The 16855-nt window shown below is 43.7% G+C and overlaps 2 protein-coding genes across 3 annotated transcripts in view; both read right to left on the bottom strand.

The window, feature by feature from the left end:
- FCER1G (Fc epsilon receptor Ig) overlaps nt 1-13615 on the bottom strand; it is a 34991-nt gene extending 21376 nt beyond the window's left edge. For both annotated transcript variants that reach the window (XM_054991973.1, XM_054992048.1), the window contains exon 1: nt 13453-13615. In XM_054991973.1, the coding sequence (XP_054847948.1) occupies nt 13453-13507 (55 nt within the window). In that variant the 5' untranslated portion in view covers nt 13508-13615. The remainder of the gene's footprint in view (nt 1-13452) is intronic.
- A 2964-nt stretch (nt 13616-16579) lies between these two features.
- NDUFS2 (NADH:ubiquinone oxidoreductase core subunit S2) overlaps nt 16580-16855 on the bottom strand; it is a 32485-nt gene continuing 32209 nt past the window's right edge. Inside the window, exon 14 of the mRNA XM_055000541.1 lies at nt 16580-16835. Within this exon, the coding sequence (XP_054856516.1) occupies nt 16798-16835 (38 nt within the window). The 3' untranslated portion in view covers nt 16580-16797. The remainder of the gene's footprint in view (nt 16836-16855) is intronic.

Here is a 16855-nt window from a genome sequence, read left to right as displayed (position 1 = left end):
GTGCTGCAATAGCTTGTCCTATTACAAGGCAACGGCGGGTTTCTTTATTTGAGGTCAAACTCAGCTAAAAATGTACGTTCTAATAAATCCCTGACTTATCTGGCTGATCACTTCATCTTCCAAAAGGTGGAGAAGGAAACAAGGGGGTCTGCTATCTTGGACATAGTTCCCAGCAACGGTGAAGAGCTGGTTGATGAGTAGTGGACACCCTGGGTAGTAGTGACCATATCATTTTGGAATTTAAGATCTTGAAGAAGGGGAAAACTGAGCATAGTCAGACGTATAGGTTGGACTTCAGAAAAGCTAATTTGAATAAAAAGTTATGCTGGGTAGAATCCCATAGTCAGAAATACTCAATGAGGAGTACAAGATCGGTGTGTTTCTTTAAAGCAAGATATTGAAGTAGAGATGCCAGGTTCCCCTACCCTCCCAGTGGGAGGGCAGAGGACCCGGTGCTTAACTTTTTGGCGTCCCTGGCTGCTCCTTGCACACGTGCATAGCACACTCGCACTCCCATGCCTACGTAATGACGTCACCTCCAGGAAGTGACGTCATCATGCAGGCGTGGGAGTGCACATGTGTTTCTCATCAGGACAATCTGGACTCGAAATGGGCCCAATTGGGCCCATCTGCAGACAAAATTGTCCCACTGAAAAACACAGGAGCGCTCTCGGGAGTGGTGCGATGATATCACTCCTGGAGGAGTTCCCCCCCCTTTCTTCCCCACCGGCCAGGTGAGTAAAGGTGGGGGTTGATGGGTGGGAGTGGGGGATCTCCTGCCCCCAGCAGGGGAATGGCATCCGTTTGAAGGCACAATCACAAATTATTCCAATGAGAAGGGAAAATGGGAGGAACCTAAAGAAACCAGGGTGGCTCCATAAACATCTTTCTAAAGATCTGAGAATTTTAAAAAGACACTTTTAGGAAATGGAAAGAGGACCATGTAACCAAGGATGGATACAAACTGAGACACAAAGTGGATTACACAGTATAAGTCAATATGATCCATCCAATAAACAATGCAAAAGGGTTTGGATTGCAGAAATTTGAAAACATGCAGAAATGTGATAAAAAGCTGAAACAGTCCTGAAAAAAAAGCATAAGCATTTTAACATGACATGTTAAACAACACAGAAATTACCTAGTAGGAACATACTTACAGATGGTACACAGTAGTATAATCTACAGTCCCTATCAATTTACCAAAGCATATTTTTGAACCTTTTCCTTACAGTACAGCAACTCATCAATTCATCTTCAGTGTCCAGAAATCCCTTCCTCTCCTCAAATGCCACTTTTACCCAGGCACTGCCCCCAAGTCTCCAGGCGTTCCTCAAGCCAGAGTTAGCAAACCTCCCTTAATTCAGTGCAATATAATAGGCTTTTCTTCCCCAACAGAGATCCAAAGCAGCTTTCAACATTATCCTTACAACAGCACTAGCCCGGTTCATGTTACAATGAACCTGTGCATATCTATTTGTAGTATCTTGCCACTCGATATGTTTCTGCATAGTTTTTAATGTGCTGCCTGCAGTCACACATCAGCTGAAGGGAACTGCTTCTTTTTAAAAAAGAGAGAGCTCAAATGAGCTCAGAACAACACTGCAGGGGGAGGAAAGGCTCCTGCCTTCCCCATAATACCATTTTCTTGCATGTAAACTGCATATGAGGGGAGTTATTTCACTGATATTGCAGCTCCATATAGAGAATCTCTGCACATTCACTGGACAAATGAAACTGAAGATCAGCACCTGGATAGATTTCATGATTTGCTTTTTTATTATTGAGAAACTGTCTTACAAAATTACAACAGAGTGGATTTACGAAAAAGGTTACACAGGGAGGCAGCATGGGTTTATAGGTTGAAGTCTTATGAGCCATATGGTCATAATTTAAGTTTAGATTTAGCATGTTTTCTGTGACTGACAATACAATCCTAAGTAGAGTTACTCCAGTCTAAGCCCATTCATTTCAATGGGCTTAGACTGGAGTAATTCTGCATAGGATTACACTGTAAATCCGTTAAAGGTAGATTTCTGATGTAATTATATTGGTAGATTGTGTGCAATTATGTGCCTTTATCACTTATGTTAAATGATCAGGTTTGTGAAATAATAGCGCCTTTTAATTCTGATTTCAGCATTCAGATGTATGTATTTTTCTATCAATGCTGTATGATTGTGTTTGTTTGTTTTTTGAGGCAGGATTTTAAAGTTTATTTAATCAAGTAGTAGTCCCTGCTAATATTGTAACTTTATAAGAAGTGGATTTTTGATGTGTTCAATTAAGTATTAAAGAGCTTGTATAGTGATGTATTGTCGAAGGCTTTCACGGCCGGAGAACAATGGTTGTTGGGGGTTTTCCGGGCTGTATTGCCGTGGTCTTGGCATTGTAGTTCCTGACGTTTCGCCAGCAGCTGTGGCTGGCATCTTCAGAGGTGTAGCACCAAAAGACAGAGATCTCTCAGTGTGATCTCTCAGATCTCTCAGTGTGATCTCTCAGATCTCTCACACTGAGAGATCTCTGTCTTTTGGTGCTACACCTCTGAAGATGCCAGCCACAGCTGCTGGCGAAACGTCAGGAACTACAATGCCAAGACCACGGCAATACAGCCCGGAAAACCCCCAACAACCAACCTTGTATAGTGAATTATGGTGCTATTTAGAATATTGTCTATAATAGATATCATGGGTATTTGATATCCTTTTGTTTAGCATATAGGATAGCCCAGGTGGGCCTGATCTTGTTAGATTTCAGAAGCTAAGCAGGGTCTGCCTAGGTTAGTTATTAGATGGGAGACCTCCGACGAAGACCAGGGTTGCAGAGCCAGACAATGGCAAACCACCTCTGAATGTCTCTTGCCATGAAAACCCCACTAGAGGTCACCATAAGTCAATTAGGACTTGAGGACAAGATTTCCTTTCATAGCCACAAAATCAAAAAGAGTCCAGTAGCACCTTTAAGACTAACCAATTTTATTGTAGCATAAGCTTTCAAGAATCAAGTTCTCTTCGTCAGATGCCTGATCCAAACTGGGCAGATACAGAAGAGGAGGGGAGAGAGGGGAGAAAGAAGGGGACATATATCACAAGGGGACAGAATGCAATTAGCGTGGAGGCAATCAAAACATTCCTTTGCTTGGAAATGTAAACATCTCCTTTTGGTGTGCAGTCAGTTTGCCGTATTAGTTTGTAGCAGTGAAAGTATCCAATTCCTATGTAGTATAAGCCTTCGATAACCACAGCTCTCCCTGCCAGCTGCATCTGACAAAGAGAACTGTGGTCCCCGAAAGCCCACACCAGGCGTCACTGGGCTCCCCCAGACCACGCCTCTGTAAAGGGAATCTGTTACCTGTGATAATGAGATAGCCATTCATAGTCCCTATTCAGTCCCAGCTTGACAGTCAAATTTGCATATGAATTCCAGTTCAGCAGCCTCCCGTTGGATTTTGTTTTTGAAAGGTTTCTGTTGAACCACAGCGACCTTTAAGTCTTTGGTGGAATGTCCTGGTAGATTGAAGTGTTCTCCCACTGGTTTTTGGACGTTTCCATTTCTAATGTCAGATTTGTGTCCATTTATTCTTTTGCGTAGAGGTTGGCTGGTTTGTCCAATGTACAGAGCAGAAGCCACAGTAAGTTTAGGTATCTGGAGGAATGTTTGTAGCCTCCTTTAAATACTATTTTTTACTTGCAGGGAAACCTGATCCAACTCCTAGCATCCATCTCTTGCTCTATATGTGTACTCATGGAGCACCAAAAGGGCAGAAGTGGGCAGAAGCAATCAAAGGAAGCTAAATTGTACTATGTTGGCGGTCAGAGAGCCTCAGCTCAGGGCCCGTAGCGTGACTTTGGGCCTTGAGAATTTTGTCCCCACAGTTACCCTCTCTCAGCAGGCATGCCGACCGATTGGAGATTCCATCATTGACCGTTTTCACACTGCCTACCCGATCTCGCAAAACTCCCAGAACGACGTGCCTTCCTGGCGTGATTTCCTGCATTAACCGGAGTTATGATGGGAAATCGCGCCAGGAAGGCGCGTCGTTCCGGGAGTTTTGCACGATCGGTAAGCAGTGTGAAAACGGCCCGGTTCCCTTGACACTCTAACCACTATACCACACTGGATCTCTGAAGAAACATGCATAGAGTTGGCCGTGTGCAATACGTGGAAGGGCGCGTATTTTAAAGATACATTTTGCTTATCTTCAAACCTGAAGTTCTTTTGTACCCAGTCATTTCACAGAAGAACTATTTTTAACGTGTTCGCTGTGCTCCTCCCCCAAAAGAGATAAGACTGTGTAGCTGTTGCTCTCTGTTATCACCTTGGCCACCATCACGAAACCATCAGATTAGCAGGCATTTTGCTAAACCACAAGCAGCAGCAGCCGTTCCGATGCTGTTGATACAACCTCGTGGTGAGGGGAAAACTCAGAAGCGCGCCAAGATCCTGTGATCTGACCATGAGCGGTGTGCACTCAGCAGTATGTGCAGGACAGACCCATTCACTGGGGAAGAAAATCTAGCAACGTCTCTGTCCTTGTGTGTGTGTGTTGGAGCAAATGTTGCAGCATCTGTTCTGGATATATGTACTTTGGGCAAAGCTATGTCTGTTTTTAGACAGATTTTTGTGCAGGGTTCTGGTAGGCCGTTTCCACGTGGCTTACCTGCCTGTGGAACATCGCGCGTCTTCTCGTGCAAAACTGCGCCAGGAAGACGCTGTTATCCGGGAGTTTTGCACAAAATCACATTTTCCTGGTGTGATTTCACGCAAGAAGACGCTGGCTGATTCCGCACACATTGGATAATGCGCTTCCAATCCTCTTTAGAGATCATTTGGAACGGACTTTTTTGTGTGCAGAACAAAAAATCCACCTCAAACGATTGATAAAGTGCATTGAAAGTGCATTATCCAACGTGTGCGGAATCAGCCGCTGTCTTCTGGGTCTTTCGCACGATGTTCCGCAGGCAGGTAAGATGTGTGGAAACAGCTGTAATTTTACTTAGGATTTAAATAAATAATTTGAATGTGGCTGTACTAAGTCTCTGCTTGGAACCACTACTCCTTTCCCTCATGCCCTGGGGAGGAGGTGACAAATTGCTGCCACCAATGGCTCTGACAGCCCATTGATTTCAGTGGGCTTAGACTGGAGTGACTCTTTTTAGGATTGCACTTGTAAGAGTATCTCCTGCTAAATGGAGTATCATGTCTAGCAATCTGTAACTGTATTGCCGTTTCGAGGCTCCGCCTAGTTTTTGTGCTTTAGGAATGGTGAGGTTACTCGCTGCCCCTTCCTGTTACCACTTTTCAGATATCAAGACTGAATAAGCATGGTGTGGTTCCAGAGATCAGATTTAGAGCATTCAAAATATAAGAAAGATTAATAAATGAATGTTGTCTGTTCAAGCATCAGGCTGAGCAAGGGTACAAAGAAAAGGTTAAAAAAACCCAAAGTTCCCTTTCCTGACACTCGGTACTTATACTAAACAATGTTTAAACAGGACAGGCTATTTTATATTATTTATGTTATTAGTGTTATTTATAGTCTGTCTTTCTCACTGAGACTCAAGGCTGGTTACCTATTGCAAGTCAGCACAATCAATACGATGAGGAGACATCTGATAAACACAATAACAGGAATTGGAGAGCAGACATCTGAAACAAGGCGTAAGTATTAAACATGACGTGGCAAGCAATGCAAGAAATATAATGTTGTGAGAGCAAGATAAAAACATACAGGTAATATATATCAGTAGTATAGTCCACAGTCTGGTTCCCTCTATCGAAACATCTGCCTGAATCATTTTGTTATGCAGCCCAATTCTTTATAAAAAAAGCCCTCCTGAACAGTTCTGTTTTACACCGTTTGCAGAACGCCAAAAGTTAACATTTTCCTTTCGCCAGCGGCTGCAGGATCAGTGCGTCTTCACTTTGGGGATGTAGAAAAGCAGCGAAACCCTTATCATTCTATTACTTCTCCTCCTTCTCCATATTATTATTATTATTGAAAATAATCATGAATTACCATTTCATCCAAATAATTCCAAAGACGGAGAGAAAAGATACAGATAGCCAACAAGACTGAACACAGCCAAGTTCTTCATACTATGGTATTTCCTATTACCAGGGCTTTTTTTCAGCTGGAACACGGTGGAACGGAGTTCCGGAACCTCTTGAAAATGGTCACATGGCCGGTGGCCCCGCCCCCTGATCTCCAGACAGAGGGGAGTTTAGATTGCCCTCCGCGCTGCTGGGCAATCTAAACTCCCCTCTGTCTGGAGATCAGGGGGCGGGGCCACCAGCCATCTGTCCATTTTCTCTGTGGGCAACCCACTGAGTTCCACCACCTCTTTCCCCAGAAAAAAAGCCTGGCCTATTACTATATATGATGTGAAAACTAGACAATCAAGAAAGCTGACAGGAACAATGATTCATTCAAATTGTGGTGCTGGAGAAGAGTTTTACGGATACCTTGGAGGGCCAAAAAAACAAATAAGTGGGTTCTAGATCTAATCAAGCCTGACATCTCCCTACAAGCTAAAAGGACTAAACCGAGGCTATCGTACTTTGGTCACATCATAAGAAGACAAGACTGTCTGGAAAAGACAATAATGCTAGGAAAAGTGGAAGGCAGTAAGAAAAGAGGAAGACCTAAAACAAGATGGCTTGACTCAATAAAAGAAGCCCCAGCCTCGAGTTTGCAAGATCTGAGCAAGGCTGTTAATGATAGGACATTTTGGAGGATGTTAATTCATAGGGTTTCTGTAAGTCTTAAGTGACTTGATAGCACATCCTGGAGTTGGCAACCCTAGAGTACAGGAAGCGTCCTGCTGGCCCAGACCAGGGGTCCCTCTATTTTTGCATCTTGTTTCACACAATGGCTGAGCAGTTGCCCCGAAGGACCAATAAACAGTGCAGAAAGGCCCTTGATGCGGCCTCCTAGCACCAGGCTTCAGTGGTTAGCTGCCTCTGAATGTGGATGAAGCCTTTAACAACAATAACAACAACATTTGAATTATATACCACCCTTCAGGACAACTTAACACGGTGAGTTGCACTGAGAACCAATTTTGGCTGAAAGGTGGGATAACAGTAAACAGTACATACTTTTTTAAAAAAAGGAGCAGCAGGGTAATATACCCTGACCTGGATAGCCTAAGTGAGCCTGATTTCATCAGATCTCAGAAGCTCAGCAGAGTTGGCCTTGGTTAGTAATTGGATGGGAGACCTCCAACAAAGACCAGGGTTGCAGAGGCAGGCAATGGCAAACCACCTCTGTGAGTCTCTTGCAACGAAAACCCACCAGGGGTTGCCGTAAGTCAGCTATGATTTGACGGCACTCTCCACCACCACCAGGGTAATATATTTTTAAAATATCAACAAGAGAAAGAAAAGCCCAGCCCAGGAATACAGCAATACCATTTCTGGCACCTAAAAGCTGTTGGCATCGGTGGCGTAGGCCCAGGACGGGAATTTCACGGACAAGATACCACACCGAAAAGACCCAGTTGTCTCCAATAGACACCCATTTCATTTGCAAAGGAGCAGGCACTCTGAGACTTCTAATGAAGATCCGAAACACCAAGAAGGTTCATGTAGGCAGGCCTTTAGATAGCACGATCCACGCCTCAAACCTGAATCCTTCTTGTTAAATTGCATGTCAGATATGAACAGAGAACAGAAACACCTGATAATTCATGTAGTAACAGTGGCCAGAATTTTACTAGCGTCCTATTGGAAACGACCAACGATCCCACAGCAAGAGGAGCTGATAGCGAAGATAATGGAAACTGCAGAAATGGACAAACTAACTTCTTTAATCAAAAAGAGTCCAGTAGCACCTTACACCTCGCATCTGACGAAGAGAGCTGTGGTTCTCGAAAGCTTATGTTACAGTAAAGTTGGTTAGTTAGTCTTAAAGGTGCTACTGGACTCTTTTCGATTTTGCTACTACAGACTAATACGGCTAAGTCCTCTGGATCTATAACTTCTTTAATGAAAGGACAAATGGAAGAAGACTTTTCCGTGCTATGGGACCCCTTCCACAAATGGATGAAGAATAAATATAACGATTAAATGTAATGTAATATTAAGGCAATACTATATGATATAACAGAACTCAAAGATGTATTAAGATGAAACATATGATGTGGAGAACTAGAATTATTGATACAAGCAAGCATATGGATAACTGTCTCGTTTTCTATATGCTTATTCTTTCTCTTTTTTTCTGTATGAAAACTAATAAATATATATATAAAAATAGACAGCACAATCCAAACTGTGTTGTGTCTGTCAAATAACAAGGTAAAAATTGTTTTCACATTGTTTCTCGCTTACCACATTGTTTCCTGCTTACAATTTGTTTCTACCCTTTTCTTTTTCGACCTCTTCCTCGAGAAACTTGTATGTACAAATATATGCCCGTGAATCAAATACTATAAATATCATAGATTAAATTGATGGCTACAAAAGCCAGTAAAGACACTGGCAACTTTTTAAAAAAGAAGAAGCTGCCGTGTCGTTAACAAAAATCTGGCACCTTAGACCACGTGCCTCTGAGCATGTGGAAAATATGTGGCATCTTGAGGAGCATATATATGCGTGCACTGTTGCAAACTGGAAGATATTTGGGTTATGATTATGATTATGATTAGCAGAGTATAGTATTGCACAGCAGATAAAGAATCACAAAGGCATGTGTGTTCAGCTTCTAAAATAATGTTTACTACATAAAGGATAAAATAATAAGGGTTACATTGGAGATAAAATAAAGAAGAGCTAACTCAGTTCCTACATCCTTACGTGCTGGAGATAACAGTTTAACTGGTGTCCTGGACAAAGGAAAGAATGTTAATTGCCCCCAATAAACTTGGTCAGCCAATAATCAATCCTAGATTTGTTCATTAGGCATGCAACTCCCCTTTGCCCTGGCGGGAAGAGTTACTCGACATCTAACTGGCCTCAAGCTAACTAATTATGCCTAGCTAAAACACAAACAGATTAACCCTTTCATGACAGAAGAGAATGACGCTTGTAAATTCCCAACAAAGATCACACCAGTCACCACTACCACGAGCCCTGTTACAGGTTAAGATTTCCTCATTGGTCAAAAGCATGTTCTTTTATTGTATTGCCCTAAAACTAGAAGCACAATCCCCATTTGCTGGCAGCAATGACAGTTCAATGTTGCCTCCATGTTCAAAGGCAATCTAATTCTCAGTAACAAATGATATGCCCTAACCTGGATAGCCCAGGTGAGCCTGATTTCATCATGTCTCAGAAACTAAGCAGAGTTGGCCTTGGTTAGTAATTGGATGGGAGACTTCCAGCAAAGGCCAGGATCGCAGAGGCAGGCGATGACAAACTACCTCTGTTAGTCTTTTGCCATGGAGGCCCTGCTAGGGGGTTGCTATAAGTCAGCTATGACTTGACAGCACCACCACCACCAAATATAGGAAAAGGTTGTCTTGTATGAGTCTGATTTGGGGGTTTCCCAGAGGCATCTTTCTGGTCCTGTAAGAAACAGGACACTGGGTGCGAAGAACCTTTAGTCTGATTTATGAGGCTGCCTCTATTTATGTTATTTATAGTCTGCCTTTCTCACTGACATTCAGATTGCATCATATAAAATCTATAGGATGAGGTGTCATCTAATTAACAGTATAATAGGACTAGGGTTTTAGCCTTCCATTCTTCCAACCAGCTCAAGGCGGTAGTACCTCCATTTTATCCTTGTAACAAACCTGTGAAGTAGGTTAGGCTGAGGAGAATGTCTGGACCAACAGGGTTTGGGTCTAATGGCACCTTAGAGACTGACAAGATTTTCAGGGTGTAAGCTTTCGAGATTCAGAGCTCCCTTCTTCAGACACTTCAGGGTGCCTCTGGATTCAAATCCTGCTGTTCCACTGCAGACCAACACAGCTACCCGCCTACAACTGTCTGGACCAAGAAGTTTCATGGCAAGCAGAAATTTGACCCCCTCCCCATCCCAGTCCAACACTCTAGCAGCTACCCTACAGGGGCTCATTTATTTATTTATTTATACCGCACCTTTCTGCCCAATGTGAACCCACAGTGGCTTACATCCCCCTCCTCTCTTCCCATTTATCCTCACGACAGTCCTGTGAGGTAGGTTAGGCTGAGAGTACGTGACTGGCCCCAAGTCACCAAGCAAGTTTCCATGGCAAAGTGTCTCCGTTACAGAAAAAGTGAAAATAGACATGTCAGAGCCTCCTGATCTGACAGATGGGTGGATGAAATTTTGGTTGATTGGGCAACTGGCTTGGGATCTCTCACTGGAAAGAGAAACCAGCTTGTTCACTCACTGCCAGATAAACCCCTGTTGGGTCCACAAAGCCAGTTAAGAGACGAGTTTCAGTTCTTGGAATCAAATGCCTACATGCCACACACAGCCAGCCAAATATAAAAGCGCTGGGATGTATCCTGCTCTGCTAAATGTAGAGCCTTTCTGTGGACCAGTCTAAGGAACCTGCTTCCAGAGGATACTACTCTTCTTCTGGAGAAATGAATCCTCCTTGCCCCAGAAGACGACTCCGCTCTTAGCTGAATGGAGCAGCAGTCCAGAATCCACGGTTTTCAATTTCTATGTGCACACATGTGCTATTGCAATGCATATATGCCTGTAAGCAGGATGGAGCCCCACATACAGCAATGATTCACATAAGAATGGAAATAAACCTAGAGTTTTTGGAAGATTTATGTCTAAATAAAAAATGATGGTATTCAATGCCTCACTTCCTAACGTGACACTTCACCCACACTTCACCCAGATTCCCCCTACATCAAAGTGGATTTTTATTTTTTAATCTATTCATTAACAAGATTTTTACCCCACCTTTCTGCCCTCATAGGGCCACTACGCCAGCTAACAAGATACTCAAATTAAAATTTCAAACCCACAATCGCCGTTGATCCTGAAATATCACATCTCCCTTTGGCAACTGACATGGCTTTGTCTTTACAGAGGTGCAGAGATCATTTAAGATGTTCAGTATATTTAGGTTAAAGCTTCTGAACTTCAAAATGAATAATCTCAATTCAGGTCCAGGCTAAGAACCATCCTGTCAGGTCTTGGAAGCTAATCTGGGTTGGCCCTGGTTAGCTCTTGGATAGGAGATCATCAATGAAGTCCAGGGTTGTTATTACTTTCTTACTTTGAAAATCCTACAGTGAACTCCCCCCCCCCCATGTTAGCTTAACTCCTAAAATGCTGCAGATAGATAGATGTATGTGTATGTGTATATAGTTTATAATGTATTATTTATAGCTGTCTCCTGATTTATATAACTATGTTATGTAGTTCTTTGTTTTCTTCTTATTATTTCGTTTTTTCAAAATAAAATATTTTCGGGGGGAAAAACCCTAAAATATTGACATTTGTAATTCATAGATCTTAAAACACAGTCTTGGGTTTTATAGCAGAGTTTTAGAAACTTATTTAGATTCCGAGGAAATCACCAATTTGTCATTAATTCCTTTGGAAATATGGATGCCAGCTCTGCTTTGGCCCCCAGTTGTGGGATAATAAACACCCACGGTGCTGGCATTTTGAGAAACAAGAACCAGCCTCTTCGCTGGTTTAGCAGAATCAGGTTTTTGCTTTCACAGCAACTCTTGGTTTTACTTTCCAGCCAGCGATCCAAATCGCTACTAGCCACGAGACGAGGTCGATACATCCCCGCCTAGGTTTATTCCTCTCCAAGCGAGGGTGGGGGATCTAATCTCACCCTGAGAAGCCCATTTGGCCCCCTCCTGGCTGCCCACAACCTTGTTCATTCGGAAGCTGCTCAACCTAGAAAAGGTGAACAGATCGCCATTTCACGTTCTGTGTGGATTGGATGGTTGTTGGGTTTTAAAACTGTGAACATATTTCACATATGCCCCGTCTGCGACCGCTCTGGGCCTATATCATGGCTGGCCGGTGGTTTTATAGCAATTTTATAGTAGGCTGGTACTGTTTAGAGGCACCTGGATTTTAGCTGTCATATTGGTTTTATATTTCTTATATTTTAATTGTATATACTCTGTTGTAAGCTGCCCTGAGCCTGCCTGCAAATAAAATATAAGCCAAATAAATAAATAAATAAATCTTCCTTTCCCCATAAACCATTTAAGAGAGTTCTGTTGGCTATTAAAATGGCCTCACGCCGCACAAATACATTTGTTTTAAAACGGAAATGGGCTCTTAAAAAATGTTTGCAAACTTACTGCTGAGGTGGATTCATACTCTTTTGAGTGATTGAACTGGAATTATTTGCAGATGACCAGTCCCTCAGTTTAGGCCTTTTATTAAAGGTAGAATGAAAGGATATCTTACAATGTATATATTTTGATTTTTCTTCCTTCCTCCAAGAGATGTGGGCCTGCATTCATGTTTCCCACTCCTTTTATCCTCACAACCACTCTGTGAAGTTGATTAAGCTTGTGTGACAGGCCCAGTGTCACCTTGTGAGCTCCATGACAATGTAAGGACTTCAACCGGAAAACATCTACTGGTGGTCCCTGACCCTAGGGAGGCTCGGATGGCCTCTACCAGGGCCAGGGCCTTTTCGGTCCTGGCCCCAACCTGGTGGAACTCTCTGTCGGAAGACACTCGGGCCCACCAGGATCTTGTATCATTTAGGTGGGCCTGTAAGTCAGAGATGTTCCGCCAGGCATATGGTGGAGGCTAATTTTAGTCCATCATTGCCGAGCCTTCCACCAGTCTCCCTCTATGAGGGGTTATGGAGAGTCCATTGCTGGCTGCCCCGAAAAGGGGTACAGTATTCTATCTGTCCGCTACTACCTCCCCTTTTTGTATGCTGATGGGCAGGAGTGCAGGACTGCCCCGTCTTGGAATGGTTTTATTGATTGCTGTTTTTATGCTGGGATTGTTTTTATGTTGTATTGTAATCAATGTTACCTTGCCCTGAGCCCACTTGTGGGGAGGGCGGGCTAAAAATATAATAAATAAATAAATAAATCTTGTCTCCCAGATCCTAGTCCAGCAGTGTAATTGCTACGCCACACTGGCTGCCTAATGATAAATGACCAAAAGCTATTTTGCTAGTTATTAGAAAGGCAATTTTTAATACTCATCCTTTAAACTCCCTATCAAAAACACGCCAGAACGAAGGCACCCTCAGACCAGTTTCAAGTTGGCTGTCTGCCACCAATGAATCAAAATTAGTTCTCGTTGATAAATATACTGATTAAAGCTTGCCTCCCGCGAATTGTATACAGATGATGGAGTCTCAGTGGGGGAAAATTAGCGGCTGGTTTTTCCCTGTGCTATTTTTGTCCTTTTCCTGTGGAAATAAATGCTTCTCTCATGGCCAGAGATGTGACATATAAAGGCCTTTTCCAGTCTCAAAGCGTACGCAAGCACGAGAACACACCCGAAATCTGTGGAGCTTCCCAATATGACATTTCTTCATCCTATCCCACCATCTTTACCTGCTTCCTCAGCAGTCAGAAGAACCAGGAGAGCTGTCAAGAGACCCAACTTCATCCTGAAGACCTGGTTGGAGTTGTCCTGCTGCGCAGCGGTTCTTCCTCCAAGATTCGGGGCTGCACGGACACAAAGCCAGCCGCCAGCACTACCTGCTCGGCCTGCGCCTTCTTTGCAAATGTCCAGCGGCGCGGCAGAGCTTCTGCTGTACCGTACTTGATTCAGCAGGACAGCCCACAACCCACAACCCACATGCTTTCCTGCACTGGCTGCCTTAGCTACTCACTTAGCGATAGCCCATCAGCTCAGCTTCAAGTTCCCTTTTCTCCAACTCACTTCAAAGAGCTGGGTAACAGGCGTTCGGAAAGGACTAGAGCAGAGGAATATTCCTGCAGTCTTGGATGTGCGTACATGAGTGTCACAGGAAAACACACTGGAAAATCCTCGGGGCGGCCTCTTGTGCACACTACTGTTAGTATGACATGCAACGGTGTACTGAGTTGCACCGATAGAGACACACAACTCTGTATCTGTGCATGCGATTTTCTCTACTGCTTATAATTGTGGCGATGTGGACATGTAAATATGCTTTAGTGTACACTCGTTCTGTTGTAGGCCTCAGATCAGAAGCAGGCATTAAGATGAGCTAAATTCCACCCTGCACTGGCCACCTTTTTTTAGATCAAGGGTCAGAGGATATCTATAAAGACTGTTAAAACTCATGGCCTTGACTAAAAAAACAGCCAAGTTTCTAGCTCTCATGACTAAAACAGGCAGTGACTTATAAAAAGACTAAACACTTATTGGAACCTGCCGAAGACGCTTGGAAGAACAGCTATATTTGTTGGCAAAGCCCTATATTCCAAGGATTATCAACCCATAGCAAAGGTTGGGTCAACAACTGAGAGCCTCTTGTGCTTTACAGTTTTGACTCTGAACCCGCACTTAGGTTATGGATAAAATATTGCTTTATACCAAATCAGTTTGTTGATTTGTCGAGTTCCATGTCGACTATGCTGACCGGCAGCAGCTCTCAGACACAAAAACCTCTTTTGAACCGTCTGAAATCCATGAATGGTGGATTGAACAGAGGATCTTCTACGTGCAATTCACATCTTCCAGCACCAAGCCTTAGTCCCTCCCCTAAAGACAGTAAGCTTTTCTAGGCAGCCCCTCTGTATAAATTTAAAAACACACACACTTTTTGAGACCAGAGATTGCCTATTAATTACCCTTCCAATTAACTGCAATGAGCCACTGTGTTGGTTATTTTGTACTTCTCGCCTGTGATCACCACAAGCGAGTGACTCAGTTCCTTGAGAGTTTCCTGCATTTTCACACCGTCCACTAATATGACAGATGGTACTCATGGGGGTATGTGATGCTTTACTCCCCTCCCGATAAACCACACAAGAACACAATTGCAACCTTCCCCTCCCACCATCCTTTCTCGCAGGGCAGAGTTCTCCCATCCCTTCTGTTCAGAACAGCTGCATGCACAAAGATCAGATACCCAGATTGGGTATGTTCTTGCGTGTGACATCTGGCTATCGTGTGTGGTCGAAGGCTCTTAACCAACACAGTGGAAAAGAATTTCACTTCTATGTATCTGTTTCTTTGACTTTGACTCAGGGACTCGCTACCCCATACTAGCAAAAGCCACAGGCCTTCCAATATAGGTCCACGCTTGAGGGAGCTGCAGCCGAGCAGGAGTTCCCTTGTGCTGTCAATACACATGAGCGTTTCTTGTTGATGTGCTTTAAAACATAGTGGCCATGCTATGAAAAAAAAAACCCTTCAGCTTGCAAGGTGACAAGAACTGGGCAGCAGGGTATAAAAAAAGATTAAAAGTTTAACATTTACACTTCGCTGTCTGTGCCAAGACCCACGGCTGCTTCTTCCATCCCTTATGCAGCTTCTCTTGTTGTCTTGTCAGCTTCGATCATCTTCAACCAAGGCAGCCAGCAGCCTACCATGGAATCCGCCAAGTTTAACAATACCTCCCCCTTCCGAAAAAAAAACAAGTGAGTTTTTTATTGTGGGCTGTGCTGGTGGCAAGTGCAACAGACCTGAATAAAACAGACCCACTGAGAACCTCCAGCCAATGCCAGCGTGCTACAGAGATCTGTAGGCCCAAGATGGCCGGCTGGTTTCGGACCAGCTTCACACCCTTTCCACATGAGCCGAAGTAGATGCAATAGAGCAGGGGTGGCCAAACTTCCTTAATGTAAGAGCCACATAGAATAAATGTCAGATGTCTGAGAGCCATAAGACATGGTGCATTGAAGTGACTTCAGATGAAGTGGGTTTGGGGGAGAGTCCTGAAAGTGACATCACAGGAAAGGGTGGCGTTTTGGTGCAGTATGACATCATCAGAAGGGGTGGAGCTTGGGGAGATCCATCACCTGACCTTTGACTTGGAAGTGACAATCCTTGCTAGGATTCACCCCCAAAGTCCCCAGGTATTTTCTGAGTCAGACCTGGCAACCCCAACATTTGTACTGAAAATATGAAAGACATGGAAAGAAGGAAGGGAAAAAGGAAAAGGGAGGGAAAGACATGGAAAGAGAGAAGGAAAGAAGGGAATGTATGGCCATAGCAATACTCAGAGACCACTGGGAGCCGCACAATATGTCTAGAAGAGCCACATGTGACTCCCGAGCTGCAGTTTGGCCACCCCTGCAATAGAGAAAGATCCACCTGTTTTTCCACCGGGTCATCTCAAAAGTGTATATGTGGGGCAGTAATCTTGTAAAAAAAAGTAGAATATGTAGGGGGAGTTAAACTTTGCCCCTCTTTAGTCGCATTAAAAAAAATCCTTCAAGTGAGCAAGGTAAAGAGCCTGAAGCAGGCAGCGCTTTGCTTTCCTTGCTCATGTGCTACAGTTATATTAAAAAAACAAACCAGATTCCTGCTTCAGATCCCTGCTCACAAGTAGACTGATGCTAAATGAGTGTCCCTCAAAAACTGGGGGCGGGAGAGGGGAAATTAAGAAGATCCTATTGTTCGTAGCACTGGGAAAAACAAATGATGAGTGTGAGTCTCACTAAAGGAAGAGGTAGTGTCGGGGAGAGGCAAGGAAATTTGCAGGCTTGGGTAGCAGATACTGTACACACAGGGCGTGCTTACGGGTTGGCTGAGAGTATCTTTATTTCACAAAGACCCGGCTTTACTTTCACAAAGATCTCACACACATGCATGCACACACTCTCTCACACACAAACAAAAGAGAAGCTCTGAGCCAACATTCTTTGCTGGGCGGAGCCAAAGGCTGGAGGAGGTGGGGCCAAGCCTCCGTACAAGAGCCCCGACTCCGGTTCTGACCATGTAGGCATTGGTGGGTGCAAAGCTTATCTGTCCACTTCGCCAAAGACAATGTCTTGGGTACCTGTGAAGGATAAGAAGGAT

Source organism: Eublepharis macularius, chromosome 1 (genome assembly GCF_028583425.1).
Source record: "Eublepharis macularius isolate TG4126 chromosome 1, MPM_Emac_v1.0, whole genome shotgun sequence".
Lineage (NCBI taxonomy): Eukaryota > Metazoa > Chordata > Lepidosauria > Squamata > Eublepharidae > Eublepharis > Eublepharis macularius.
The sequence above is the reverse complement of the archived record's forward strand: the minus strand, read 5'-3'. Positions and strand labels throughout refer to the sequence as shown.